The 26,598-nt window shown below is 41.0% G+C and overlaps 2 protein-coding genes across 3 annotated transcripts; both read left to right on the plus strand.

Moving 5' to 3' along the window:
* The first annotated feature begins 1,798 nt into the window (after positions 1–1,798).
* Positions 1,799–23,311, plus strand: abcc12 (ATP-binding cassette, sub-family C (CFTR/MRP), member 12). Of its 2 annotated transcripts, none has more exons than XM_054608328.1 (31): positions 1,799–1,854; positions 2,377–2,433; positions 2,732–2,880; positions 3,003–3,149; positions 3,420–3,567; positions 3,959–4,195; positions 7,779–7,952; positions 8,256–8,403; positions 8,874–9,022; positions 9,152–9,259; positions 9,755–9,967; positions 10,053–10,124; positions 10,339–10,463; positions 11,523–11,595; positions 11,865–12,068; positions 12,382–12,516; positions 12,817–12,913; positions 13,913–13,963; positions 14,322–14,414; positions 14,600–14,703; positions 15,054–15,236; positions 17,986–18,212; positions 18,410–18,547; positions 19,034–19,223; positions 19,330–19,419; positions 19,618–19,807; positions 20,255–20,414; positions 20,537–20,615; positions 20,921–21,034; positions 22,287–22,451; positions 22,528–23,311. In XM_054608328.1, exons 2-31 carry the CDS (start codon positions 2,383–2,385, stop codon positions 22,618–22,620), a joined length of 4,107 nt encoding a protein of 1,368 aa, XP_054464303.1. In that variant the 5' UTR covers positions 1,799–1,854; positions 2,377–2,382; the 3' UTR covers positions 22,621–23,311. The 2 variants fall into 2 exon arrangements, with proteins under 2 accessions (XP_054464303.1, XP_054464309.1); XM_054608334.1 differs by having other exon boundaries at positions 2,735–2,880.
* A 1,166-nt stretch (positions 23,312–24,477) lies between these two features.
* LOC129106232 (iron-sulfur clusters transporter ABCB7, mitochondrial-like) lies at positions 24,478–25,846 on the plus strand. Its single transcript, XM_054617596.1, has 3 exons — positions 24,478–24,550; positions 25,325–25,686; positions 25,763–25,846. The coding sequence occupies exons 1-3, from the start codon at positions 24,478–24,480 to the stop codon at positions 25,844–25,846; spliced, it is 519 nt and encodes a 172-aa protein (XP_054473571.1).
* The last annotated feature ends 752 nt before the right edge of the window (positions 25,847–26,598 follow it).

Below are 26,598 nucleotides of genomic sequence, written 5' to 3' on the forward strand. Positions count from 1 at the left end.
ATTTATCAGTCATTCCATAACCTTTTGGTACTGGCCGGAAGAATGAGGGAGGGTCATGCAGATACAAGTAGCTGAAATGCCTCCATAGCGATGACATACAAAGCTCAAAGCAAAAAAATAAACGTTTAAACCCGCTCGTTCTGACCTAAACCAATCAAATCATGGTAAAATAACAAAGGGAGGGATTATTCGCTTAAATTGAACCCCCACCAAAAATCGAAGATACGGAAGATAAGAAATTGGAATAAAATAATATGAATGATGTCTTCAGTTGAGTTAGCGGTTACATTGAGTATCTGATTAGGATGCCTGTTAAATTGCTGGTCCTGGGACCCAGCCACTCCCACCTGCCCCCATGTCCCCTTTCATGCCAGTTTCACCAGTTTATTCTGACTTCTCCAAAACAATCACATGGTTGTTGTTTCTATTCATTTGCTTTGCATTTCCATATTGATGATCTCAGTAAGTAATATTCACTGAATGATGCTCGAGAATTCAACACATTACAAAATATTGTCCAGTTTGTCCTCTGACCAGATTTTCTTGAAAACTGGCTTGGACGCTAATCATTCCAACATGACATTTCTTTATGATCCTGGCTTGCCTGGAAATCCTGATTTCCAGGATTCTTATTCTTCACCTGCCCCGTTCCTGGTTAAGTCTGCCTTTTTAGCAAATAACAGAGAATGAATTTCACCTAGGCCTGTTAAATTGATAAAAGATTTTGGAATTCATTCCTAACTTTGCCAGCCAATGTTACAGCTTCACATTCACAACTGGACTGGGAGTCCCTTTTTACCAATAGAGCTTACTTTTTGGTTGGTTCTGGAATATTTCGAGTGTAGAGTGTATCATCTGCACCATTAATATTTTCTAGTGCCCAGGCAAAGTCATGCAAGTCATTGTCTTAAACTTGACAAATGCAAAAAGATCAAAAATTAGAAACATTTGTATCCATTGATGAATTAAAGGGCATCTTAAAGAATTAAATTAACATTGAAATGTGGCAGCTGGTTGTTTTTCTTGAAAGGCCAGCTTTATTGTACATTTTGGTATATCATGTTGTATAAGGTTTTCTTTTGTGATTAATACGGCTGCAACCTGGGGCAGGTCTCTCACAGAGTTTTCATCTGAATGGAGCTTCCTGATAGGATAACAACTTTGACATGTAACATTGGTCGAGTGCCCTTTTACACAAATTACAGTACACGCTTAGTCATGGCTGTGACCCATTAAAACTCCTGGTGGCAGAGGGGTTCAGCCAGCGCAAGGTGTGCTTGATATGTGGGAGGAGTTCAACATTCTGCATTCATCTATTTCCTTGAACACATTGATAAATAACAGTTTCAAATATGAAATAGTTATATCAACTCCTCAACCTGAACTATTTTGCCTATACTAGGTGAGTATTTGCTTTTTGCTGGTTTTGCTCATCATGGTCATGTCTTTCTCCGGACAGTAAAATAAAATGTCTCTTTATGACTCTATCTCAAAACCCAGTTATGAGATGCCTGCTCTCAGTCAGTGACTGACTCCTCCACAGTAGAAGGACGTTTTTCTCTGGTAACTATCATATACCTTTCATATAATATACCTTTAAAAAGTTCAGAGTAGAAGTTAGAAAGCAAGTTCATATTCAGCATCATACTCGGTCTTTGTCATCAAGTCAAAAACTGATTGACTTGTCATGGCTGTTTTACCCCCCCCGGGGAGTGAGGAGGGACATTTACCTCTGTACAGGCCAACCTTTGATCTCTATAAAAGTGACTTGTGTAAAACAGAAGTTGCTCCAGTGTGAGCTTTAGATTCAGTATCAACCAGCTGCAGTGAGGGTTGTTTGTCCTCCACACAGAGGTATTGTTTCATTTTGCTACTTTACAGTTTCACTCAGCTCAGTTTAAATCAATTTTTATCAGTTTTGCTGGTTCAGTTTGTTGTCGTCTTTGTATTTATTTTAAATATATTAATTTAGGTTTTGGTCATGTAACTTTAATTAAGATAGCACCTGATGTTTTTGAGATTAATCCAAATTTAGCTTATCTGAATCCGTTTTCTTATTTACATGCACCAAAGTTTCGGAATCGCCTGCTGCAAAAGCTTGATTGTGTCCAGTCAGATGTCTCAGAGGACTACTATATATGTTCTAATGTTTTTTCATGCTTGAGGTTGTAAAAAGTCATCTTAACATATGACTGTTTTGTATCAAGGGTTTGTTATGTAGACGGAGAACAAAACGCTCGAAAATGCTGTCTACATACATAGCAGAATCAGAAATAGTTACAACCTCCATGTTGATGCTGCCAAAAGTGTTTATACTTAAAATCTCTTGTTGGCGAGTAAAATAGTGACGCTGCATGCTTGCTTCCCTCGGTACAGGACAAAATGAAGAAAGACGATTCTTTGGCGGGGGACTGCAGACGGCGAGTCTCTTTTGTAAGTTCAAACAACAGCTTCCACCAGAAACCCCTGGCCTCTTCACATGTGGCTTTTACTGCCTGAGACCTTTTCCTCTTCCATTGTTTCTCCTGCATCCTGTGTTTTTGATGAAAATTTGTTTGATCCACTTTTTGAAACTCTTTAGCTGGAATATTTACAAAAAGCGCACTCTCTCTCTCTCTCTCTCTCTCTCTCTCTCTCTCCCTCCACCTACAATCTCTGTTTCTTACTTTGTCCCACTCTGTCTTTCTTATTGATACTTTTACTCTGTCTTTTTGTGTTTACGGCTCTTAAGAAGGAAGATGATTTCCGCCAGAGAACTGGATCTGTGGCCTCCAGTCCAGAACATGACTATGACAACATAATAAAACCCTGCCCTACCCTGTTTGGAAAATACAGCCAGAGCCTTCAGACCCTCAAACCCTTCCGCTGGTCCTCATCTCAGTCAGTGTCATAGATAACATAATTTGTCTTGTTTTGATGCACTTATTTTTCATTTTATAAATACATTTTACAGACAGATACTGTACGTCCTCCATTTCATCGGGTGATGTTTCCATGTCTAGGTCCCACCCTTTGGACAAAGCAGGTTTGCTGTCCTTTTCAACCTTTGCTTGGATGACTCCCATGATGTGGGCCTTGTTCAGGAATAAGCTGGACATGAGCTCTGTCAACCTGTCTCCTTTGGATGTAGCCGACACCAGCGGAGAAAGGTCTGACACTCTTGCTGATTCATGGGCGCACCCACAGTTCTGTCATTTGATGCAATTAAATACAGTACAGTAGATTTATAGATTTAAAGATTTATTTATAGATATTTATAGATATTTATCGACACGACACATGACAAACCTAGCTGCTGAAATTCTTATCTGGAAAAGGACTCATGAAAATCCTTGGAAGTGATTTATAAAATGTGTGTTTGTGTGTGTCAGTTACTGTTTTACTAATTTAATTTGGCTGATTTTGTGCGTTGTCCACAGGCTCCACAGACTCTGGGGGGAAGAAGTAGCAAAGGTGGGCCTGGAGAAGGCCTCTGTGGTCCGAGTATTCCTCCGCTTTCAAAGAACCAGGCTGATTCTGTCCGTCATTGTTGGCGTCCTTGTCATGGTTGCAGCATTTCTGGGCCCGGTAATTTGATTTTAATTTGAAAAGCAACAGTCCTAGTGCTTGGACCAGATCCAGGAGAAGTTTGTTTCAATATCACATTCACTGTAAATGTGGGTTGAAAAAGTATTCAGATCTATTTCTTAAGTAAAAGTACAAGTATAACACTGTAAAGTACTGCACTACAATTAAAAGAACTGCATTCGAAACTTTACTTAGTTAAAATACGCAAGTATAATCAGCAAAATGTACTTAAAGTATGAAGAGTAAAAGTTCCCATTATGCAGAAAAATGACCAAGAATTGTAACTTATGGCTTTATGGGTGACATCACAAAAGTTTTGTGACTGATAAAATTATTGGTTGTTTAATATTTAATGGTCTTTTGTGTGTTACAAACCTTTCTGTCCTCTCAGGCTGTTCTGGTCTATGAGATCCTGAACTATGCTGAGGACCCAACGAAGTCCACAGTAACCTACGGTGTTGGTCTATCCGTCGCATTGTTTGCCTCAGAGTTCTCCAAAGCCTTCCTGATTTCCTTGTTGTGGGCGTTAAACCTGCGCACTGCAGTCAGACTGAAGGGAGCCTTCTCTTCAGTGGCGTTTCAGAAAGTGATCTCTCTGCGTCTGCACAGCGGCATTTCAATGGGAGAGGTAGGGTCCCTGCATTTCTCAAGGAAAGCAATCTCATACACCAGAACCGCTTGGCCAATCATTTGACAGATCTTACTCTGGGTGAATTGTAGAAAGTAGTGTAAAGAAAATATATTTTAACTTTTAGGGTTTTAGCTCCAAAGGGATTTCCCGTGAGCTGGAAAGAAGCAAGAAATAGAAACTTAGCTCAATAACATGATGTGCATGTGCTTGCAAGAAATCTAACTTCAATCGGCTTCAGGGTGGCGCTGTAGGTTGCAAAGCCCAAAAACACCATTTCGGAAAGGCCATGCCCTTTGCCAACAAGTCGGATTGATTTGAAATTTGACACCCATGTCCACCTCAGTGTGCTCTACAAATAACTACTCAGACCATATAAGTTCTCCCACTATATATTTCGCCATTTGGAATTTTTGAAAAACACATTTTTTGCATCTCCTCCTTAACTGTAGTTCTAGTTCATACTTACTCTCCGCCAGAGGCAGTGCTTAACACTGAATATCTTATGTCTCGCGCATGCACAGGATGAGTCTTTATATTAACAAAGTCACGCGTGACCCTCGGATAGCCCCAACCGGGTATAAGTTCCAGTGTCATCCCTGAGATCAGTCCTTTTTCATCTTCTTATCTTCAGCATTAGCGTAAGTTAAGATTGTCTACGATTATGATTTCTTGAGCTCGTCGCTTGTAGCCTTGTGACCACCGATCGGATCTGCGGATCTCTCGCCCTCCAAAGGCTCTGTCAAGCTATCCCTCTTAGGAGGGAATGGTGTGTTCGCCGTTCGGACCATTGAGCCCTGGACCGGCAGACGCTACTATCTTCGATCATCATCAGTGTGATATGGAACATCTTCATTTGTGAACATCAATCTATGAGATTGATTAACATTGTTTTCTCTAACATTAGAGTTACCTTTTGTTTTTGTTTTCCACGTATGGCAGAGTGCTCTCACTCAAGCTAATTGAGTGGCGTGCTGACGAGATTGTGTCTGCTCGGTGTTTGCTAGATTGACATCATACCGTGTCAGTAAAAGAGTGTTCCCGCGACATCCTCCATGCCTCAGCAATAGTTCCCTTTGGCTTGCTGTCACTGCGCCCCCGGCAGAGATGGCTGAACAGCCTTCACTTGGACTGCAAGTGGCACAGGCACAGGACAATAGGGGTATCGCAGCAGTGCTTCTCGCTCTATCCCCGTGGAGGGAAAGGGCATACCTTTCAAAGGGTGTCCCGATGGGCTCTGTTCCATTCCGCCAACAGATGCCTGCCTCTCAGGGTGGGATGCAGCATGGCAGAACAGGACTGCTCTGGGCCAGTGGTCTGCTCAGGACTGCATTGTGAATGTCAATGTTCTAGAGCTACGGGCCATGCACCTAGCGCTCAAACAGTCGACCGGGTTTCACATAAGCCACCAGGGGGCCACCAAATCTGAAAAGTTGCTACAGGGATCCGGTGCTCTTCTGACTAGGGTGGCCTCTTGCCTTATCAGCCTACGGGCAATGTATCTACCAAGGGAACGGAACTAGGTCCCGGATTTCCTCTCCCCGTCACAAGCCTCCACCGGGGGAGTGGCAGCTTCATCCAGCGTTGATTCACAGCAATCAGCAGTCTTTTCGGCAGGGCAGACGTGGATCTCTTTGCCTCAGAGATATCGACCCACTGCTCCCTCTGGTTATCCTTGAAAGAGAAAACCAGTCCTCTGGGTCAGGATGCCTTGGCTCACACGTGACCAGAGGGTCTTCTTTATGCCTTCCCAACGTTTCCTCTGATCTTATCAACGCTTCTCAGAGTGCTTAAACCGGGCCTTCTGCCGGTGGCCCCCTTATGGCCAGCCAGGACTTGGTTCTCCCTGCTCTACAGACTCTGTCGCAGGATGCCCTGGCGCCTATCCAACAGGAGAGACCTCCTGTCTCAGCTAGGGTTTAGGATTTGGCTTCCAGATTCCTTCAACGCTGGAGTCTGGACGCTGGAGTGCCCGACCCACTGAGTGGCTGCATAAAAACAGTCAGAAGGACTATTCTGAATGCCAGAGTGCCATCTACCCGTCTGCGGTACGAGAATAGGTGCAGGTTGTTTTTTGAGTGGTGTGCAGTTCAGAACAAGGACCGAGTACAGTGCCCTGTACCTGCCATACTTGAATTTCTGCAGTCCCTCTTAGATAGGGGCCGGTCTCCCTCGACCCTGAGGGTGTACATGGCAGCTATTTCATGGCGGCATGCTAGGGTCGACAATAACATAGTTGGGAGCCACAGGCTGGTGTCCCTCTTTCTGAAAGGGGCACTGCGGTTGCATCCCCCGAGTGCCCCGAAGGCTCCTGCATGGGACCTGCCCCTGGTAAAGGACACCCTACGCTTGTCTCGCTTCAAACCCTTGGCACAGGCAGAGCTGAGGTGGCTGTTGGCTAAAATGCTTTTCTCCTTGCCATCACTTTGGCAAAGTGGGTGGGGGCGAGCTACATGCCCTGTCAGTGAGTGAACCATGTCTAAGGTGGAACTCAGATGGCTCAGACTTCACTTTGTGGCCTAATACCACGTTTATCCCAAAATGTGCTGGCATGCTCATATGTCAATCAGCCTATCCAGCTTGCGCAATTTAATCCCCGGTTAGGAGAGGAGAAGTCTAGGCTGCTGTGCCCGGTGTGGGCCCGCAAATCCTTTGTTGAAGCCAGCACGTGCATGTGTTAAGCTCTGCCTCTGGCGGTCAGTAAGGATGCAATTGCACGAAAGTTACAGATGTAACTACAGTTGTATGAATCCTGGAGTTCTTGGTCACTCGGAGTTTGGTGAACTCACGAGAAGATTCTGTAGGACTGATCTAATAGATGGTATCAAGACTCAACCTGCATGTGCGCGAGATGGAGGATAGTCTGTGTTAAGCACTGCCTCTGGAGGTCATCCATGATTCATAGAATCGTAGTTATATCTATAACTTTCCGTCTGATTGCTACCAAATATTCTGTTGATCATTATCGGACCAAGCTAAACAAAATTATCAAAACTTTGTTGATATCTTAGTATGTTTGTAATTTATTGCAGAATAAACTTCAAGGGGGCAGGCCTCAGCACATTAATAGACCTAACTCAACAATTGTTTGGCCAATCATCTCGAACGCTTTAAATGAAATGTTTCATGACAATGTTGAACCACGTATGTAACTATTTTGAAATCCCTCAATAGGGGGCACTACTAGCTCTTAACATGCATGGGACAAATTTTGCCATAAATCAATCAATACATTTGTCCAAAGATCACCAAACTTGCTGGATATTTTGGATTAAGCTGTTGAAAACAAGGTCAAATGTACAAAAAATATGACTGGTGGGAACTTCTTCTTTCAACAAGGTTAAACCAGCTGAACTGACTTTGCTCAACTTTGTGAAGCCAAAAACCTAGTCCTTTAGAAACTGGAATGGGCCTTTGTTGCTATATTGATTCTTGTTTCCTGCATAACCTTGTTTTATAAGGCCAAACTTCTTTGTCATAGACATCCTGTGGAATTCACCTGCTCTCACTATTATTTGCCTTGGCAAAGCAATCTCGGCAAATGTAGATTGCAGTCTTTCTCTCTCTCCTTCTCTCCATCCAGTTGATTGGTGTTCTGACCAACGATGGCCACAAATTATTCGAGGCAGCATTGTTTGGAAGCTTCGTGCTGTCCACCCCAGTGCTTTTTATTGTGTGTATTGTCTATGCCTGCTACATTCTGGGCTACACAGCACTAACTGGAGTCTGCACCTACATCATCTTTATCCCAGTACAGGTCTGTATGTTAGAAAAACTGTTATTAATTAGATTACATGAGCAGTGTAAAACGAATTGATTTCGGATTTACTCGAGCCACATCATAATCAGAGCTAAAAAGACGTACTGCAATAAGCAAAGATTAAACACAAAAATGCATTTGAATTGTCTAGTAGTTAGCGAATATTTAAAGCTTTCTAACTAATTCATTCTAACTAATTCAGCCATCAACGTTGACTACACTGACGTATCTGAATTAGCTTTTTTGCGGTTTGTTTTCAATTGATACCATATCAATAATTTTCCTTTTTTCTGCTTTCAGTTTGGCTTGGCCAATCTCATTAACGCATTCAGATGGAAAACCGTATTGATAACAGACAGCCGTGTTCGTACAATGAATGAGATTCTCAACAGTATCAAGTTAATCAAGATGTACGCCTGGGAAGATTCCTTTGAAAAGAAGATTGCAGGTATGAAGTTAGACAGACTAGGTCTTCCAGTCCAAAATGTTTTTAATCTTTCTTGAATATCAAATATCATGTTCATCATTAAGACAGTCCCTTTTGTATAAACACAAACCCAATCTTGAAATTGCATGCTTTACTTTCCATGTAGCAAAACAGCAAAGTTCAAGGAAAAAATGTATGCAGCTTTTACAGCAAACAGGATGTTTTTTTTTCATTATGTTTTTATGAAAAATCACATAGCCATGCTGCCAGAGGCACCAGAGGCTGAAGTTGAGTCTGCCACATACTCTCCAGCTTCCTCTTATTGAACGAGCTGACTATATGGATCCATAAAAGGAATCTAGGGTTGATCTCCCATGTGCACTTGCCACCACCAGTCCATGCTCTTTTGCTGTCAGCTCATTCATCGGGAGAAATAAAGTTTGAAAAAAATGAAAATGTTCCCCAAACATGTGATGCTGTCTGTCTTATAGTATTCCGGAAAAATGAGAAGAAAGAACTACTGAAGGTCAGTTACGTCCAGAACATCAATACCAGCATCACCAGCATCATCCCCACCCTTGCCACCGTTCTAACTTTCATTGTACATACGTCGTTGAGCTTGAAACTCAACACATCTGAAGTGAGTACTGCAGCAGTGCAGAACATACAGTACAACAACCCTTGCCATCATGCCCTATGGTTGATAGAGGTGTACTGAAAAAAAATGGCTGTGTTGTATCAAGTGATCGTCATTTTTTGTTATGAACAGGCCTTCACCACCATCGCCATTTTCAACTCCTTGAGGTTCTGCTTGGCTCTTATGCCCCTGTCGGCGAAGGTCCTGGCTGAGGCTTCTGTTTCATTAAAACGACTGAGGGTAAACTCCTCTCTTTGTGTCCTGCTCAGCTGGCAACGGTATTCATTATTACTCAGATTTTTCATAATGTCATCTTGCTGTGATGTCATTCAGGCATAAAGACTCCCCCAAGGCTCCCCCTGAAGACTAACATGAAATTGTTTTATTTTATCTTTATTCATTTCAAACATAATTAAGAGCTTGTATAGAGTTTTAACATGTATGCCAACCTGCAGTGCAAACTTGTCTTTAACACTTTCAAGACTTTCGTCTTCTTGATTTTACACCTGCCTTTAGAAGCGACTATTAACTGTCTTTCTCTAAGATATGAAAATTTGTATCCTTACATCATTGTTTTTCCATTTTTATGTTATTGGAGCTATTTATATATACTTCACTACAACTGCATTGCCAGCTTTCATTGTGTTTGGTGCTGTGTGTAACTAATTCAGACTTAAAATCACATTTTTATTAACATAAAAAGTAGCATATAAATGCAATGTTCGGCTATTTCAGAAAATATTGCTGATCCAGAATCCAGAGCCCTACCTGATTCAGAGAAAAGACAGTGATGCAGCCATAGTGATGAAAAATGCTACACTTTCCTGGACCAAACCATCCAACCAGCCAGACACCCCACCTATCTCAGCCAATGGGGAGACAAGACACAAAAAGGAGGAGACTGAAACCTTGCCAACCCTGAGAAACATCTCCTTCACACTGCCTAAGGTGTGCTTTACCCCTGGTGAGAATAAATTAGGTGATCTAGATTGGGTTAAAGGTTAACCTACACTGTCAATGTTATCTCCTGAAGGGTAACCTGCTTGGTGTCTGTGGGAACGTGGGAAGTGGAAAGACGTCACTGATTTCCAGCATTTTGGAACAGGTTGGCTCCCGCTTTTGTCTTTTTTGTTCTTTATTCTCTTACTCCCTGCAAGTTTCTGACGTAATGTTTGAAATGTTTTACTGCTGTTGATTTTCACTATGTTATTGTCCACCTCTCTGTTACACTGTTATGTGCATTGTGTTAAACCAGATCTAACTGATGCCATGTAACGTACAGCTTTTCTCATGGTTGTCTGCTCATTTTTACATTTTAGATGCACCTTCTGCAGGGCTCCCTCACAGCTGAAGGGGCATTTGCCTATGTTTCCCAGCAGGCGTGGATATTTCATGGGACTGTTCAAGAAAACATTCTGATGGGGGAACCTTTTGACCAGTCCAAGTATATAATCATTAATCCACATACATTATAAGTAATGACAGACATTTGATTAGGGAAACAAAAGGAGGTATTGTTAACCAAGTGGATACCGTTTGCGATGTTAATATTTTACCACTGTTCTTCATTATTGCAGTGACACAGACTATTAAAACGAGGATTGAATAAGTTTTTCCTTCTGAGGTTATCCATCCATCTTCCGTAACCTGCTTATCCAGTTAAGGGTTGCAGGGGTGCTGGAGCCGATCTCAGCTGTCAATGGGCGAAGGCAGGGTTCACCCTGTCCAGGGTTGACTGAGGTTATCTGACGTAACAAATGTTTAACAAGAAGAAAGTTCTTCTTATCACTGTCAGTTTGCATCTGACAAGGTAGCCAAACAGGATCAGAGATCACCTCTGTTATCTGACAGGATTATCATTAGGAAACCCCTCCATGCAGTGTGCCAAGTATTTTGCTGTGTCACGTCCTTCAGCTGGCATTTACGACTGCAATTAGGCCCATAGTTGTGCTGTAATCATTATCTTGTATGAAGTACATACTGCAGTGAAAGTCAACATGTGCTAGACCTGACGGTGTTTTCTTTTAGTGAATGTTTCCCAATAGAAACACAGTTACTATTACATTTTTTATTGTATTTGTATGGAACGAATAGCTGACATGATCGGCAATACTAAATACAAAGAAGAAGGATCAAATTTGGGAATCCGTTTCAGCACTGCTTATCTGTTAATACAGACTAATACTCACTGTGTATGATTATATGAATAATACATTTGAGGCACTGTATTGTTTCCCCCCCTTCTATGGTATGTGTTGTTGTATAAAGTGTCATTGTGCTGCTCGGCACTTTTAGTCGTTGTTGTTTGTTTGTTAGATTGTCTGTTTCCCTTTTGTATGTCTATCCCATAAATGTAAAAGCGTAAATAAAAACAAAAATTAGATGGACGTTTTTCCAGTAAACCGAATTAAATATTTAAATCTTGTCTTCAAAATGGCTTTGTTGAATACACTATACGTGGCTGTCCTTTGACTTTCAGATAACTCATTGTCTTATTCCACAGATACAACAGAGTTGTGGATGTCTGCAGCCTCAGAGCTGACCTGGATATACTCCCATATGGTGATCAAACTGAGGTAGGAGCTCTCTGCAGTACTCTATTATTTTTGAAGAATAGTTTTGTACAGCATTGAATATCCCAAAAAATTAGTTTGGCATATCCATATATGTGACACAATTTTGGATCAGTTCCAGGTCTGATTGATGTTTCTGAGTTTATCCGAAGCTGTGAGAAGTTTTATTTCTTCTTCATTGTTGTAAATTAGTAACAGTGAAAAGTAGGTTTTGTGATCTACCATATAATGTTGTCAGTGATCTAATCAGCTTTCTGCTGTTTTGTTGACAGATCGGAGAGCGAGGGCTGAATCTTTCAGGGGGACAGAAGCAGAGGATCAGCCTGGCCAGAGCTGTCTACTCCAATAAGGACATCTTCCTCCTTGATGATCCACTGTCTGCCGTCGATGCCCATGTGGGGAAACACATCTTTGAAGAATGCATTAAGAAGGAGCTCCAGGGAAAATCCATCATACTGATTACTCACCAGCTCCAGGTACACACATTTTTTTAGCAGATAGTGAATCCTAAATAGCTTCTTTTTTTAGATTTCTCAATCAAATTAGCATACTTTTTAAGTGAAACAACAAAAAAGGATAACAAGGCTGATCCTATTGTTGTAAAACCCGAAGTAAGAAATCACACCAGTAAGTGGTGTCTGATTGCTGCCATTAGTATTGTCTTTATCATGAGTTGTGAGCCACATCGTAAACCACAAGATAAGAGCATTTGCCAAATGTTATAAATGTAAACGCGTGCAGTGCTGAGATGGTTTTGTTGACATGGTTGTCCTCGTTTGTGTCTGTCAGTATTTGGAGTTCTGTGATGACATTATGCTTTTGGATGATGGCGAGGTGCAGGAGGCTGGAAACCACCAGGCCCTGATGAAAGCCAATGCACGCTACGCTCAGCTCATCAGCAACTACCAGATGGAGCAGTCCGAGGTAAAAAAACAAACCTGCAGAACAAAGCTCAGACGTACTGTAGCTCCTCTTTTATGTGTCTTTCCTTTATGTTTTACAAGCTGCAAAACCATTCACCGATTCTTTATTCTTTCTAGCTCAAAAACAATAAACTGATACACGTAAGCTGTAAACTAAATGTGTCAAAGGTTTATAGGAGCCAGAAACATGTCTTCTACTAAGCCAATATTTAACGATTCATTATCTACTTTGCGTGACAGTGAGTTTCTGTCAACTTGTCCAGACTCAGCAGTATCTCTTGGTTTTTGCTTATTCATTCAGACTCCGAATGAGGAGGAGGAAGTGTCTCCCCAAGACACTGACCAGCTGAGAAACACTGAGCCAATAGAAAGCACCCACATAGGGTTAGTGAACCCAGGTATGGAAACCAGGAAAACATGTTATTTTGTGTAAAGAAAATGGATTATATGGGCTAATTCATTATGTCTCAATTCATCAGTTCACTAACAAAGACCACGCTATTAATGATTTGTGATTCAAATGGTTTATTGCTTGTTAGAGTGAGAGGGAAGGACTTTGGGAGCGAAAGGTGGTTGAGGGAGGAAGGGATCAAGTTTGTGGGATGAAGGGATGAGGGTCGTGGGTTGAAGGGATGTAGGGATGTAGGGTAGGGGATGAAGGGATGAGGGTTGTGGCTGAAGGGATGTAGGGTCAGGGAGAAAGGGTGTAGGTTAAAGAGGGTTCTGGAATGATGGATGGAGGTAACCGGGGGAGTGGAGACTCTTGAGTGGGGGCTGTGTCTTCTGAAGCTCTGGTTATGCAGAGTCCCCCGTAATCAAGATAGAGAGAAAGATAGAGGTAGAGAGAGAGAGATAGAAAAGGTAGAAAGAAATATAGAAAGAAAGGTGGGTTTGGGGGAGGGAAGTTAATGGGTTAGTCATGCTTAAGTACTTTGTGTGGATGAAATGAGACGTGTTTGGGGCGTAGTCCTTGTTCCCGAACTAACTCTATTTAATAATTTATAAATTTATAAATTGATGCCTGAGGCAATTCAGAGAGCAGAACCAGTCACAGGGATATTGTATAATAGGCTTCTTCACTTTTGGCACAATTCTCTGTGGACCAAAGGGCCTTTCGTGTCAATAAATAACCAGGAGGAGGTAAAAGGTAGCGCCAGCTTTCGGTTGAGGTAACAAAGGGACCTAGGATGATAAAAGAAAGGACAATGAACTCTGTAAAAGCTTTGTCAAACAATAGAACCAGGGCAACAAATCTAGAATCCTGATTGTCAAATGCTGATGGTATTGTTTTATTTGGGCATGTCTGTGTCTTTATTATGGTCTACAGCATAGGAATGATAGGAATTTATTCTGTCATTTTATTGATATCTCCCTTCCACATCTTTGCTTCCTTTCAGCATTTGACATGTCGGACGAAAAGGATGATGGAACGACAGCTGACCAAATATGTGAGTCTATGAAATGTATTAAATCATAACTCTGATATTGGGGAAGTTCAGATCTTATATATTCAATCTCTGCAAGGATGTCAGACTCATTTTGTTCTATTTGAATGTGAAAACCTAAAATTAAAAGGGTGCATGCGTTAAGTGGCCAGAAGTGCTGGATTGATGGTCCAACAACTTCTCTCTCAAGAGCTCTTCCTTATTTTTTCACATTTTCCTTGAACCTTTTGTGTTTGCAATAAACTAGTGCAACACTATGAATGCCTTACAGGAGAGAATATGTGCGCCATTATTCCTGCATTTCAACAATTATCACATCTCTCCTCTTTCTACAATGGTTTTCTCTTTTCTTCTTCTTAAGCACCTGTTGCTGATCAGCTGGTCATTCAGGAGTCCACCACAGAAGGTGCCGTCTCCTGGAGAGTCTACCAGCAATACTGCAAGGCAGCTGGAGGTCTGAATGCCTACAGCACACACACACACACACACACACACACACACACACACACACACACACACACACACACACACACACACACACACACACACACACACACACACACACACACACACACACACATATATATGCATTGCAATGATTGTATATTGATGATGGTTGATGTGTTTGTGCTGCTGCAGGCTACATAGTAAGCTTCCTAACCGTCCTGAACATCATCCTGATGATTGGATCCACAGCCTTCAGCAACTGGTGGCTCAGCTTCTGGCTGGGGGCGGGTGACGGGGTGAGAGTCATATCTCTCTATCTCTCTCTCTCTCTCTCTCTCTCTCTCTCTCTCTCTCTCTCTCTCTCTCTCTCGCTCACTCTCACACACCCACACAAGCACACATACATACAGCCCTGGTTGCATGTGAATGTGTTTTAAGGAAATGTCTGACTTCCCACAGATCGAGACAATACACATTTTATCATTCTCCAACTGGCATGTTTTTTTGAAAGTGTGAGGTTCTGCAAATAATTTTTCCTCACATAACTTCACTGTCACATATCATATATAATATGTTGTGTTTATAAGTTATCTCTCTGGACTTGGTCTCCACTAACAGTTTATATTTTCTGTTTCCCTCCCCCAAGTCATCCAATATCACTGCTTCAAACCCAGGCGACATCTCAAAAAACCCAGACCTGCAATTTTACCAAATTATTTATGCCGTGATGTTGGTCGTCATGGTGACACTTGCCCTCATCAAATGCTTCTCCTACACTTGGGTGACCTTGAATGCGGCCACCAAACTCCACGATACCATGTTCAAGAAGGTACTGTTGAATGGCTGACCCCTAGTCATCTCTATAATATCAAACATAACCATGTTTACTTAATTGAATTGTAGCGTTGTTTATGACTATAAAATAAAATATTGCTTACGATAAAAATTGCGGGGCACCACTTCTGAATAGAAGAAATAAAAATTAAAATATGATCAATAATGTGGTGACAAATTATCCAGTCTCAATATCACAGGCGTAAGTCCTGATTTCAGTGACCTTATAGCTCCAACCTTTTGAATCAATATGACAGACAATGGCTTGGCGATATATGGGGAATTTATTAAAAAGGGAATTAAATGAATGGATGACAAGATTAATAATTAAAGAACAATACAAAACATGAATGAATGGGTTTCAAATAATCAGGCAATATTATACCAAATAGTGAAGAAAAGTTGAGGTCTCCTCTTTCTCCTATCTCTGCTCTATCTGGTCAATCTATATTATTATTCAGAGCTTCTATATCTCCTACACCAACTCTGGATCATAGTATGGTTGAATGTTCCTACTTTGTGCCAAGGGGTCCAGATGCCTTTTGCGGGTCCCTGCAGTTGCTTCAGCGGTCCTGGTGGTTTCAGCTCTGCCGTCGGACTCTCTGGTCCGTCAGAGGTGAAGAGGGTGAAGTGGACCTGTAGCTGTCCGCTGGCTCTCAGCTGGCTCTGGGGTTCTCCCTCAGTCAGCAGGCAAAAGTCTCTGAATTCTTTGTGTCTTGCTTCAAGACGGGCGTTGGATCCGGTCCGGTGTGTGGAGAGGGATATAGCTCTGAATAGTTCGATAACTGAGGCTACTTGTTGATATTCTCCAACTAATCTCGTTTTGGCCTAAACGATAATAATTAAAGTTGATGTCTCACGAGATCAACAGATGTTCACTAAAAATAAGGCTCGTTTAAAAGAATGATTCTAAGATGCTCCAAGGAGTTTGAGGAGGAAAATAATGGCAAAACTGCTGTTCTAAAATAAAATAAAATAACACTTAACAAGACGCCTAACACGGACAAAAACGAAAAGGACAAGAGGACAAGAGGACAAGAGGAATAAGAGGGTGAACAAAGCAAGTCTCCTGGTTTTATCTGTTCAAGATAGGTGTCGGGTCCCAGGGTGTGGCTTGATTTTATGGCTCTGTTTTTGTCAAGATTTGGGATTCCTTTGTCCCTAGTGTCGTCGGTCTTGTTTAGTAAATTGACTAATCTAACATTTTAAACAAATAACCCACATACTTTTCTTCACTATGAGTTTAACAGACCTTACACACTTGTACGGATACAGAGATGGAATTTCAGTTACATACATTTGGTATACAGGATTAACAGAGGTCATGCATGTCCGATATGCATTATTTCCAATTGACCACTGGATAGGCAATATGGTCACATGATGAGTCCGATCTGAAATATATGAAAATGAATTTAACTCTGTTTTCCACTCCACAACTACGCGAGAAAGACGCATTATGCTGAAATCAAATGGGAAATTCTTTGCTTGGGGTTATTGAATGTTTCACAGACTTATGCAGTGTTATACAGGGATACAAGGAATAATTGCAGAGATAGGTAGTGTGGTTCCTGTTCTCTTGAGCAAAGGAATTTATTGCTTTGACCTCTGTTAGCTTTTTGGTTTAGTTCCTGGCTGTTGTTTACACATACAAACGAATGGCATGCTTGAGTGCATCCCTTCAGGTTTGCTTTTCCAAATGTCACGTTATCAGCTAGAAAAGAGAGGGGGAGGTGAGGAAGAAGGTTATTCATTGGTTCGTATTTCCCGGGCTGACTTGAGATCTTCCTCTCAGCCTGTGGAGTGTCAGCATTGACCTTCTCTGTAGAGATGAAATATCAGAGAGGGGGGAAAATGAATGTCTCGGGTTGTTAGTCACTTCAGGTCTTTCCAACCTCGCTACAGAATATATCATTTTAAAAAATCTGTTAAGATTTTTCTATATAGTTTACTGTCACAACTTATGGTACCTCCGGGAAAGACAGGACTAAAATGCACGACCCAGAGAGCAGGAAAAGGTGCAGAAAAACAGTCTGTACTTATCAGAAACAGTTTCTGTACACAGGAGATCCGTCAGGTAATCAGGCAAACAATATAGGCAGAGATCAGGAAAAACCGGGAACACTAACAGAAGGAAAATAGCTGGAATGCTTGACACGAGGGACAAAGATGAACAGGAACAGAGACAGGGAAACAAACAGACTAAATAAACTGGGGAGGGGTGGATGATTAGGCAAGGGTAGACAATCGCCAAGGTGTAAAAACACACAAGGGGAGGAAGTGAAGCATCTGAAACAAGAGGAGAGGTGAGTAATAAAGCAGGAAATATTGAAATGCCAAAATAAAGGAAAACATAACCTAAGGATCAGGACAAGACATGACAGTCACCCTCCCTCTGGCTGGCTTCCAGAAGCTTTGTTTGATGACAAACACGGTCCTCCGAACCCCAAGATGGCAGTAGATGATTGAGGTGTGAGCCCAATAGATCACCTGGGAGCAGAGAGAAACCGAAACAAACAACCGGTTGGGGGTGCAGCCCTCCAGCACCTATATGTTCACTCGGGCTTGCCTGACCTTCTCCGGGATGCTCCAGGTAACAGCTGGGCCAATTGGCAACAGCACTGACCTTGGAAGGGTTCATATGGATGCAGTTAGGGGAAATTCTTTATCTCATCCCCCTCAACTCACCTACTCCATGTAATATTGTGTTTCTGATTATTTATTTTTTTGTTTTCCTTTCTCAGATTTTCTCCAGTCCCATGAGTTTCTTCGACACGACGCCAGCTGGCCGCATTCTCAACCGCTTCTCCAAAGATCAGGAGGAGGTGGACACTGTCCTTCCCCTGCATATGGACCCTTTCTTGCAGTTTACTCTGCTGGTCCTCTTCACCATTATCACCATCTCTGCAGTCTTCCCCCCGATGCTGGTAGCTGTGGTTATCATGGGAGCTTTGTTCATCCTCATTCTCTTGTGAGTTGATACCTGTTTAAACATTATAACATTTATTTCTATGTTTACAGTTTGAAAATAGGATCGTAGCAATCACAATCTGGTACCTGCTGATTACACGTTCATGTAGTTTAAGGTTTTCATTTAAATTGTTGCACTTCTTAAAAGCAGGTGGAGTAAAAAAGGTATACTGAATGTCAGTTTTGATTCATCTGCAGTATCTTCCAGAGGAGTATCCGTCAGATGAAGAGGATGGAGAACATCAGTCGTTCTCCCTGCATCTCTCTTACCACCTCCACCCTGCAGGGCCTGAGCACCATCCATGCCTACAACATAAGAGACAGACACATACAACTGTAAGATATCAGAGTTCCTAGACGTGACTCTCAAATGCCACTCAACTGCATGGCTACACGTATGGCAGTGTTGTTTTTTCTTGACACATCTTTTTTTACATCATAGTGTATTATGATTCCCATAGTTGTAATTCATTATAATCTTTTTACAACGCATTATAATAACTGCTATAATGCATTATAATCTGATTATAAATTACTCTAAGAGGTCAATATTTGCTCTCACTTAAGTGAACAAAATGTCATTAATTCTATAAAAAAAACCAAAAAAAACAACATTGTGAATTAATCACTTAGATCAGTTTAATGGCTCTTGAGATAAGCAAATAAGCAATAAGCATTCGATGCAGTCCAAAAGTAGCATATTATGTTTTAGTCAGTGTCTCTGATCCTGGTCTGAATCCTAAATGCTGTTACTGACCGTTGGGGTGAAGTGGTACAGTATGTTTGTTCACAAACACTGGCATGTCTTTTATCATGTTGTAGGTTCAAGTTACTGAATGACATCAACTCCAACCACTATTTAATGTTTCATTCTGGGACACGCTGGCTCTCCTTCTGCCTGGACTCCATGGCTTCGGCCATGACCTTGTTGGTTGCTCTCTTTGTAGTGCTCAGCGGTAATGACGTCATTAGTTCGTCTTTGAAAGGCTTGGCCTTGTCCTACACCATACAGGTAACTTCGAAATAATAAATTAATTAACTTATGGTTTATTTTTTGTAAAGATACAGTGAAAGGAGCTGCAACAAATGTTTATAAAGACTGTTGTTGTGTTGTCCAGCTGACAGGATTGCTTCAATATACAGTGAGGCAGGCGACGGAGGTGGAGGCAAGATTCAACTCAGTGGAGCGGCTGCAGGAATACATCACGGTCAGACTCTAAGCTTCTCTGCCTCAGAAAAATAAAAGACACACATATACACAGGATGCCTGACTACTCCATCCATCTGTCCATTAAACTAATCAAGAAGAACCCTTTTAAAAGATACTTGCTCCCCTGCTGTGCAGTTAATTATCATCTGACGCACCCTTATCCCCTCCATCAAAAGTTGTTGTTTATTGTGTTCAGGGTTGTAAGTCTGAGGCCCCCAGGCACATAAAGGATGTCCAAGTCCCAGAGGACTGGCCGAAGAGCGGAACCATCACCTTCAAGGACTATAAGATGAGGTACAGAGAGAATACACCAATTGTCCTGAACGGACTCAACTTTATCATCAGAGCCGGAGAGAAGCTGGGCATTGTGGGAAGGACAGGCTCTGGTAAGACCCTGACTCCATTAGTTTTTACTCATAACTTTGTTATTCATACAGGTAGATTTTAGTGTAAATATAAAACAAAATGTCAAGATGACTCGGACATCTTAAAATTATCGGATGATCGACAAAACTATAACTAATTATAAGATACTGAAACAGTCCTGAATACACACACAATTGTAAGTGTTTCAATATGTCATATTATATAGTAAAAAACATACATGCAGTGAAGTAAATCAGGAAACCTATAGTCTATATTGAGCATAATGTGTCTCACAAAATGCTTATGTTGATAGCCCTCTGTTACAACTGCATCTTTGGATTTAATTGAGTAAATAAAAGAGCTTACTTGGATCAGAGTGTTATCTTGTGAAGACATGGCTCTAAGGTGCTGAAGGGAACCCTGCCTCTGTAAATCATAATGGTTACTGTTGTGCTTTGTTTCTGAAGGGAAGTCCTCTCTAGGCGTGGCTCTGTTCAGGCTGGTTGAGCCAGCAGCAGGAACCATCCTGATAGATGGCGTGGACATCATGGCCATTGGTCTCCAGGATCTGCGCAGCAAATTGTCGATCATCCCCCAGGATCCGGTGCTTTTTATTGGCACAGTCAGGTAACCTTAGCTAACCCCTAACTCCATAGAGCTTTATGTTCACAAACGGCTAAACACTGTTCTAACTGTGGTGAGTTAGTCACTGGCTTGCCAACTGTGAACGTTCATGTACTTTCCTTCAGGTACAACTTAGACCCTTTCGATAACTTCGGTGATGAGGAGATCTGGGCGGCGCTGGAGAAGACCTACATGAAGGACTCAGTATGTTTGCTGGACAATATGAAGTCTTAGTTTATTGTTGTTTTTGAACCCTTATTTTCAAATATATCACGGATTGTAGCATTGGGGGAGGAAGTATTTAAATGATCAACTAAAGTAAAAGTAGCAATACCAAACTGTGATAATATCAATATCACAGCATTTCTATTTTAAACTTGGTAGTTTTTCTATTTTTCAAACTTTGGTTTTTTTATATTATTGTTCGATCATAGTCAGGACAGATTACTCTTAAATGTGGAAGCAGCAGTAGTGAAAGTAGTGCTTTGAGTATCGTTTTGTTTCCTCAGATAACCAGATTGGAGGGAAAACTACAGGCACCGGTGCTGGAGAATGGAGAGAACTTCTCTGTAGGAGAAAGACAACTCATGTGTATGGCTAGAGCACTACTTCGCAATTCCAAGGTCTGTGCATTTACCTGCTTCCTCTGATTTCTTGTTATTTAAACACTTCACAGTTTACTGGTGCTGAACAGCCACTGGATTACTAATGCCATGTATCTATCTGTCATGGTTTCTCTGGACTTAAGTTTTGACTTCCTGTTTTATTTTGTAATCCTTGCTTCATGTGTCCTGGGTTCATTTGACTTCCGGTCTTTGTGGTTTTCCCTCTTTTTTTCACCTGTTTTTAAATATACTACTAAAAGTCATAATAAATAATAAAAAAATATGTAAATTAATAAGTAGTCTACATAGCAGATAGGCACTATCACATTTCATGTGCCAAGGTCCAAATAGAGCACAGAGTTGACCTTCAGTTCCTTGTTCACCAGGCGGATAGCTTCTGGTATAAACAATGCTCTATGCCGGTTGGTAGAGCACCTGGGGAGGCATAGGCGGCGCCTAAGAGGAAGCATCTGGAACCGAGGGTGTAGGACATGGGTACTATCCCCCATGATGTCATGGGCCTTTGCCTTGACCTGCTGCTCATAGAATGAGGCTAGGCTTTAAAGTGGCACTCCAGTGATTTTGGAACAAATGTTCACTATGGTTTGGAGACGGTTTCTGTTTTTGACAGTGAGGGATGGGAACCAGTAAATGAAGGAGAAACACAGGATACTCTCGATGTAAGTTTGTAGGATGGGTTTTTGGACACTGAAAGAGTTCAGTTTCCTGAGGTCAGACAGTCTCTCCTGCTCTCTCTGACTTTAATTGTATCCATAATAAATCCTCCTAAAAAGACAAACATCCTTAAAAAATGAAGACAGTTGTTTGTTTTGCTTATGTTGTTCAGACCTACAATTAACAAATAGTTTAATCAGATGGTGAAAAAGTAAACAAATCAAAAATAAGACTCAAGTTTAATCTTCTCACTGTCGGTTGTCTTTTCCTCTTTCATTCCTTCCTTGTTGCAGGAAGTTTAGTTTGTGTACCTGCCTGCCGGACCATCTGCTTTATTTGGACACTGACAGCCATTTCAATGAAATCATTAAATTGTTCCTGCTGCCACTTCATCTGTGACTGCGTTTCAGTCTTCCCCTGCTCCCTGCATCTGCTACCATGACAACATGTGTTGTTGTGCCAATCAAACTAACTGCTTGTGAGATTGATATTATTCACATTTGCATCAATTAACCCACCACAACCAGTATCTTTGGCCAGTATTTTCCAGTCAATCTCTTCATCTAGACTAACTGTCCCTCCTGTTGTCCAACAGATCATTCTTTTGGATGAGGCAACAGCATCCATAGATGCAGAGACAGACGCCTTGATCCAGAACACCATCAAAGAAGCCTTCAAGGACTGCACCATGCTCACCATCGCCCATCGTATCAACACTGTGTTGCACGCAGATCGTATACTGGTCATGGACAACGGCGAGGTAACAGAGGAATACACAAAAGTAAAGTTTTCTGTGCTTCTAAACCTAGACTTACAGTATGTGATTTGTCCAACAGGTGGCCGAGTTAGACGATCCAGATGTGCTGAAGCAAAGACCAGACTCTCTGTTCTCCTCACTGCTCGCTTCTGCTAACACTGTGAACTCCTGAACCACAGAGGCCCTATTGCACCACTACACAATTATAAATTTAACACACACTATTCATTTACACAATCATATCTCAATCATTCCTGTCATATTGTAATCTGGACCAGTGTGGTTTTATCATTGTGACTGAGCAGCAGAGATGGGGTCCAACATTTATGGAGAAAAAGACTTATGTTAGGATTTATGTTTTTCACCCTACAAAGTGTGTAAATAGTGATGTATTTATCTCCACTGTCTGCTGAAACAAATGCATTGACAATGTTTTTTCATAGGATTTTTGTAGAAGCAGATTTTAATGTATATTTAAAACATATTATTTATTGATTTTCTATGACTTTGTTTGCTGCCACTTTGCAAAACTTCTGCGTGAAGTTTTAATCTGCTAGGTGAATATGCACTACATATGCAATTGCACAGGGGCCCTGAGGGACAAAACACAACAGCACTTACTTTGCAAGACTAAAACAGATAAATGTAGGTTCCTTGTGGCCAATGATTCCTTGTCAGTAGTACAACTACTTCTTTCTCAAATGTTCTGTGTCATCATGTTTGTGAAATAGTTTTGTGTTTCGCTAAATGTTGTTTTGACTGTGAGGCACACCTGCAATATATTTTGAAACATCCATCGCATTTCATAAGAAAATAGGATATGTACGGTTTTTCCGTTGTATATAGACAATTTCGCTGCTGGCACAGGGTGTTAATAAATCATGAAAATGTGTAAGCTTCATTCACAGTGCTGTTTTTTGCAACCAGTGACACATTGTTCTTCTTCCTCTCTGGAATTTGTATTTAAAAAGTGTTCAGACACATTATTAGCTGCGTATTCAATGATACTCATTGCTTATTTCTACAGGCTACAAGTCTGTTTATTTTGCATTACTGTTATTTTTACTTACCCAAACTGACCCAATACCCACTATCCTCTTTAGTGAAGCCAGTAGGAAATGCGGATTGAACAAGTGCCTGTTGCTAATTCTCTATAGTTTGACGAAGTCAGTGAATTTGCTAAAGGATCAGGTCATAGAGAAAGTTTGCTACAACATATCTTTTAAAAGAGAATTTCCCACAAATGGGTGTCAAAATCCAATCAGTGTCTTATGAAGAAGAGGATTTTTCCTTTTCTATGAAATGCTGTTAAGGCATGACATTCCTTTCATCTGCGGTTATTGGGTTCTAATGGTGAGGCCAGTCCTCTGCCTGCTTTTCAAATCCCTCCTTTAGTTCTCCACTCTCCATCCTCACACCTTCCCCTCACGATAAAATGAATGGGTTGCGCAATATACAGATAAAGATATATAATCTTTACACATGAAGATATAAAGGGAAACATTTTTAAATGTATATTAATTTTGATTGTTTCCTGCTGAAATTATGTTTCACCTCTTCTGCAATTTCTAAGTTTCGGCAGCCCCGTCTTCCCCTCACAGTACTGTTTTGAATTGGCTACGAAGGCCAAACTAAACAAAGAATTTAACTTAAAAGGACAATTTAAGACTTAATGCATGACAGAGAATATCAAACAGAGGTGAATTGTACTTTTGCCAAAAACACAACTCTTTGAAACAATACAAATCTCTGTCACACATTTTATCTCACGAAGAAAGGGAGAAACATGAGATGTAGTTCAAAGCAAAAATGTTGATTGTAAATTAATTTTCTGAAGCTGTGAGTCTGTGGTTGTAAAAGGCAGACATTTCCAAACCTGGTGAAAATGATGATGCCTTTGAAGTAAAACCCAGTGTTGACTCTTTTCCTTGGAAACCATGCAAGGGGAGATGAAAACGTGAAAATATGTTTTAAGAGAAATGAGACGTCCTTTCCTCTGAAGCGTCATGTGAAACGTTGTCTGTTTCTGATGACGGCGGCCGCCGATCACAGCTGGATCAGCTACATAAAGCTGGAACATCTTTCAGAAGGCTTTAACATCTGTAGTGACTTCTGATGGCGTTTGTGTCTGCACATGTTCACTGTACTAATTATAATTAAGACACACAAATACCATCACTGCTAGAGCAGCAGTGATTCCTCCCTGTAACCTGTTACCTAGAAGACAGCATTCTGTATTTATACTGTTTTCTGTGTCCTGCTTATAAGTGCAGGATCGATATCTACTGGCAGATTGCGTTTATATTATTTATTAATTATTTGCATCTGTATTTATTGATATTCTGAGCGTAAAATCATTATAAAATAGCCCAGAATAGGATTATGGTGTCTCTTAACCACTGGAAAATATTTATTAGGCAAAAGATATTTTTGGTAAAATATGTAACTTATCAAACCGGACACTCTGTAATTATTGGCGTGACTGGATGAAATGACGACAAAGATGTAAAAAGTGTTTCTTGCTGCCAGATAGACAGTCTCTCCTGCTCTCTCTGACTTTAATTGTATCCATAATAAACCCTCATAAAAAGACAGATCATCCTAAAAAAATCAAGAAAGTTGTTTGTGTTGCTTATGTTGTTCAGACCTACAATTAACAAATAGTTTAATCAGATGGTGAAAAAGTAAACAAATCAAAAAATAAGACTCAAGTTTAATCTTCTCACTGTCGGTTGTCTTTTCCTCTTTCATTCCTTCCTTGTTGCAGGAAGTTTAGTTTGTGTAACTGCCTGCCGGACCATCTGCTTTATTTGGACACTGACAGCCATTTCAATGAAATCATTAAATTGTTCCTGCTGCCACTTCATCTGTGACAGCGTTTCAGTCTTCCCCTGCTCCCTGCATCTGCTACCATGACACTTTGTGTTGTAACACCAATCAAACTAAGAAACCTCTTGTGAAATTTATATTATTCACATTTGCATCAATTAACCCACCACAACCAGTATCTTTGGCCAGTATTTTCCAGTCAATCTCTTCATCTAGACTAACTGTCCCTCCTGTTGTCCAACAGATCATTCTTTTGGATGAGGCAACAGCATCCATAGATGCAGAGACAGACGCCTTGATCCAGAACACCATCAAAGAAGCCTTCAAGGACTGCACCATGCTCACCATCGCCCATCGTATCAACACTGTGTTGCACGCAGATCGTATACTGGTCATGGACAACGGCGAGGTAACAGAGGAATACACAAAAGTAAAGTTTTCTGTGCTTCTAAACCTAGACTTACAGTATGTGATTTGTCCAACAGGTGGCCGAGTTAGACGATCCAGATGTGCTGAAGCAAAGACCAGACTCTCTGTTCTCCTCACTGCTCGCTGCTGTGAACACCTGAACCACAGAGGCCCTGTTGCACCACTACACACACATAACTCTTACAAAATAATGTTAATTTACATCATATCTCAATCACTGTCTCTAAAACAAGTACATGGACAATTTAGTTGATGTGAATGTTTATTTAAAATATATTTTTTATTGATTTCCAATGACTTTGTTTGTTGTAACTTTGCAAAGCTTCTCTGCATGAAGTTGCATTACAAATGCAACGGTACAGTGGCACTGAGAGTCAAAACAGAACGACATTTCACAAATGAGCTAAATAGAACACACAAGGACGTTTGGTGAGACTCGAAAAAAAACCGTTCGTGGTCGGCAATGATTTTTTGTCCCTGATGGAATGTCTGTAAGTCTGAGACACACAGAAGAACATATTTTGGATTTCTGGCAGACTGGATACGCTGCGGCAAATTACTGCCTCTCACAGGTCAGTATGATAAGATAGATGAAACTTTCAATCCAAGGGGAAATTACTGAGCAGCAGTTGAAATACAAAGAGTGCAAATATAAAACTGTTATATATATATTTATCTATATTGTTGCACATTTTAATGCCTGATTTAGTTTTAACATTTTGGCCTCTCTCTTTGTTTTCCCCCACATGGTGAACTCCCAACATTGTGTTTTGTGAAATGTCGTCCTTGTGTAAATGTGTCATTCTATATTGTTGTGTTTTGTAAAACGGCATGTTTCCTTAAATATTTTTTGAAATGTTGGTGTGTTTTGTGAAATTCTGCTTTTATTAAA

Source organism: Anoplopoma fimbria, chromosome 2 (genome assembly GCF_027596085.1).
Source record: "Anoplopoma fimbria isolate UVic2021 breed Golden Eagle Sablefish chromosome 2, Afim_UVic_2022, whole genome shotgun sequence".
Lineage (NCBI taxonomy): Eukaryota > Metazoa > Chordata > Actinopteri > Perciformes > Anoplopomatidae > Anoplopoma > Anoplopoma fimbria.

Coding starts and splice junctions, on each gene's coding strand:
- abcc12 (XM_054608328.1), top strand. CDS start 2,383: ATGAAGAAAGACGATTCTTTGGCGGGGGACTGCAGACGGCGAGTCTCT. Junction 10,125..10,338: donor TTTCCAGCATTTTGGAACAG/GTTGGCTCCCGC, acceptor TTTACATTTTAG/ATGCACCTTCTGCAGGGCTC. Junction 18,548..19,033: donor AGAGACAGACACATACAACT/GTAAGATATCAG, acceptor ATCATGTTGTAG/GTTCAAGTTACTGAATGACA.
- LOC129106232 (XM_054617596.1), top strand. CDS start 24,478: ATGACGGCGGCCGCCGATCACAGCTGGATCAGCTACATAAAGCTGGAA. Junction 24,551..25,324: donor TTCAGAAGGCTTTAACATCT/GTAGTGACTTCT, acceptor CATCTGTGACAG/CGTTTCAGTCTTCCCCTGCT. Junction 25,687..25,762: donor TGGTCATGGACAACGGCGAG/GTAACAGAGGAA, acceptor TTTGTCCAACAG/GTGGCCGAGTTAGACGATCC.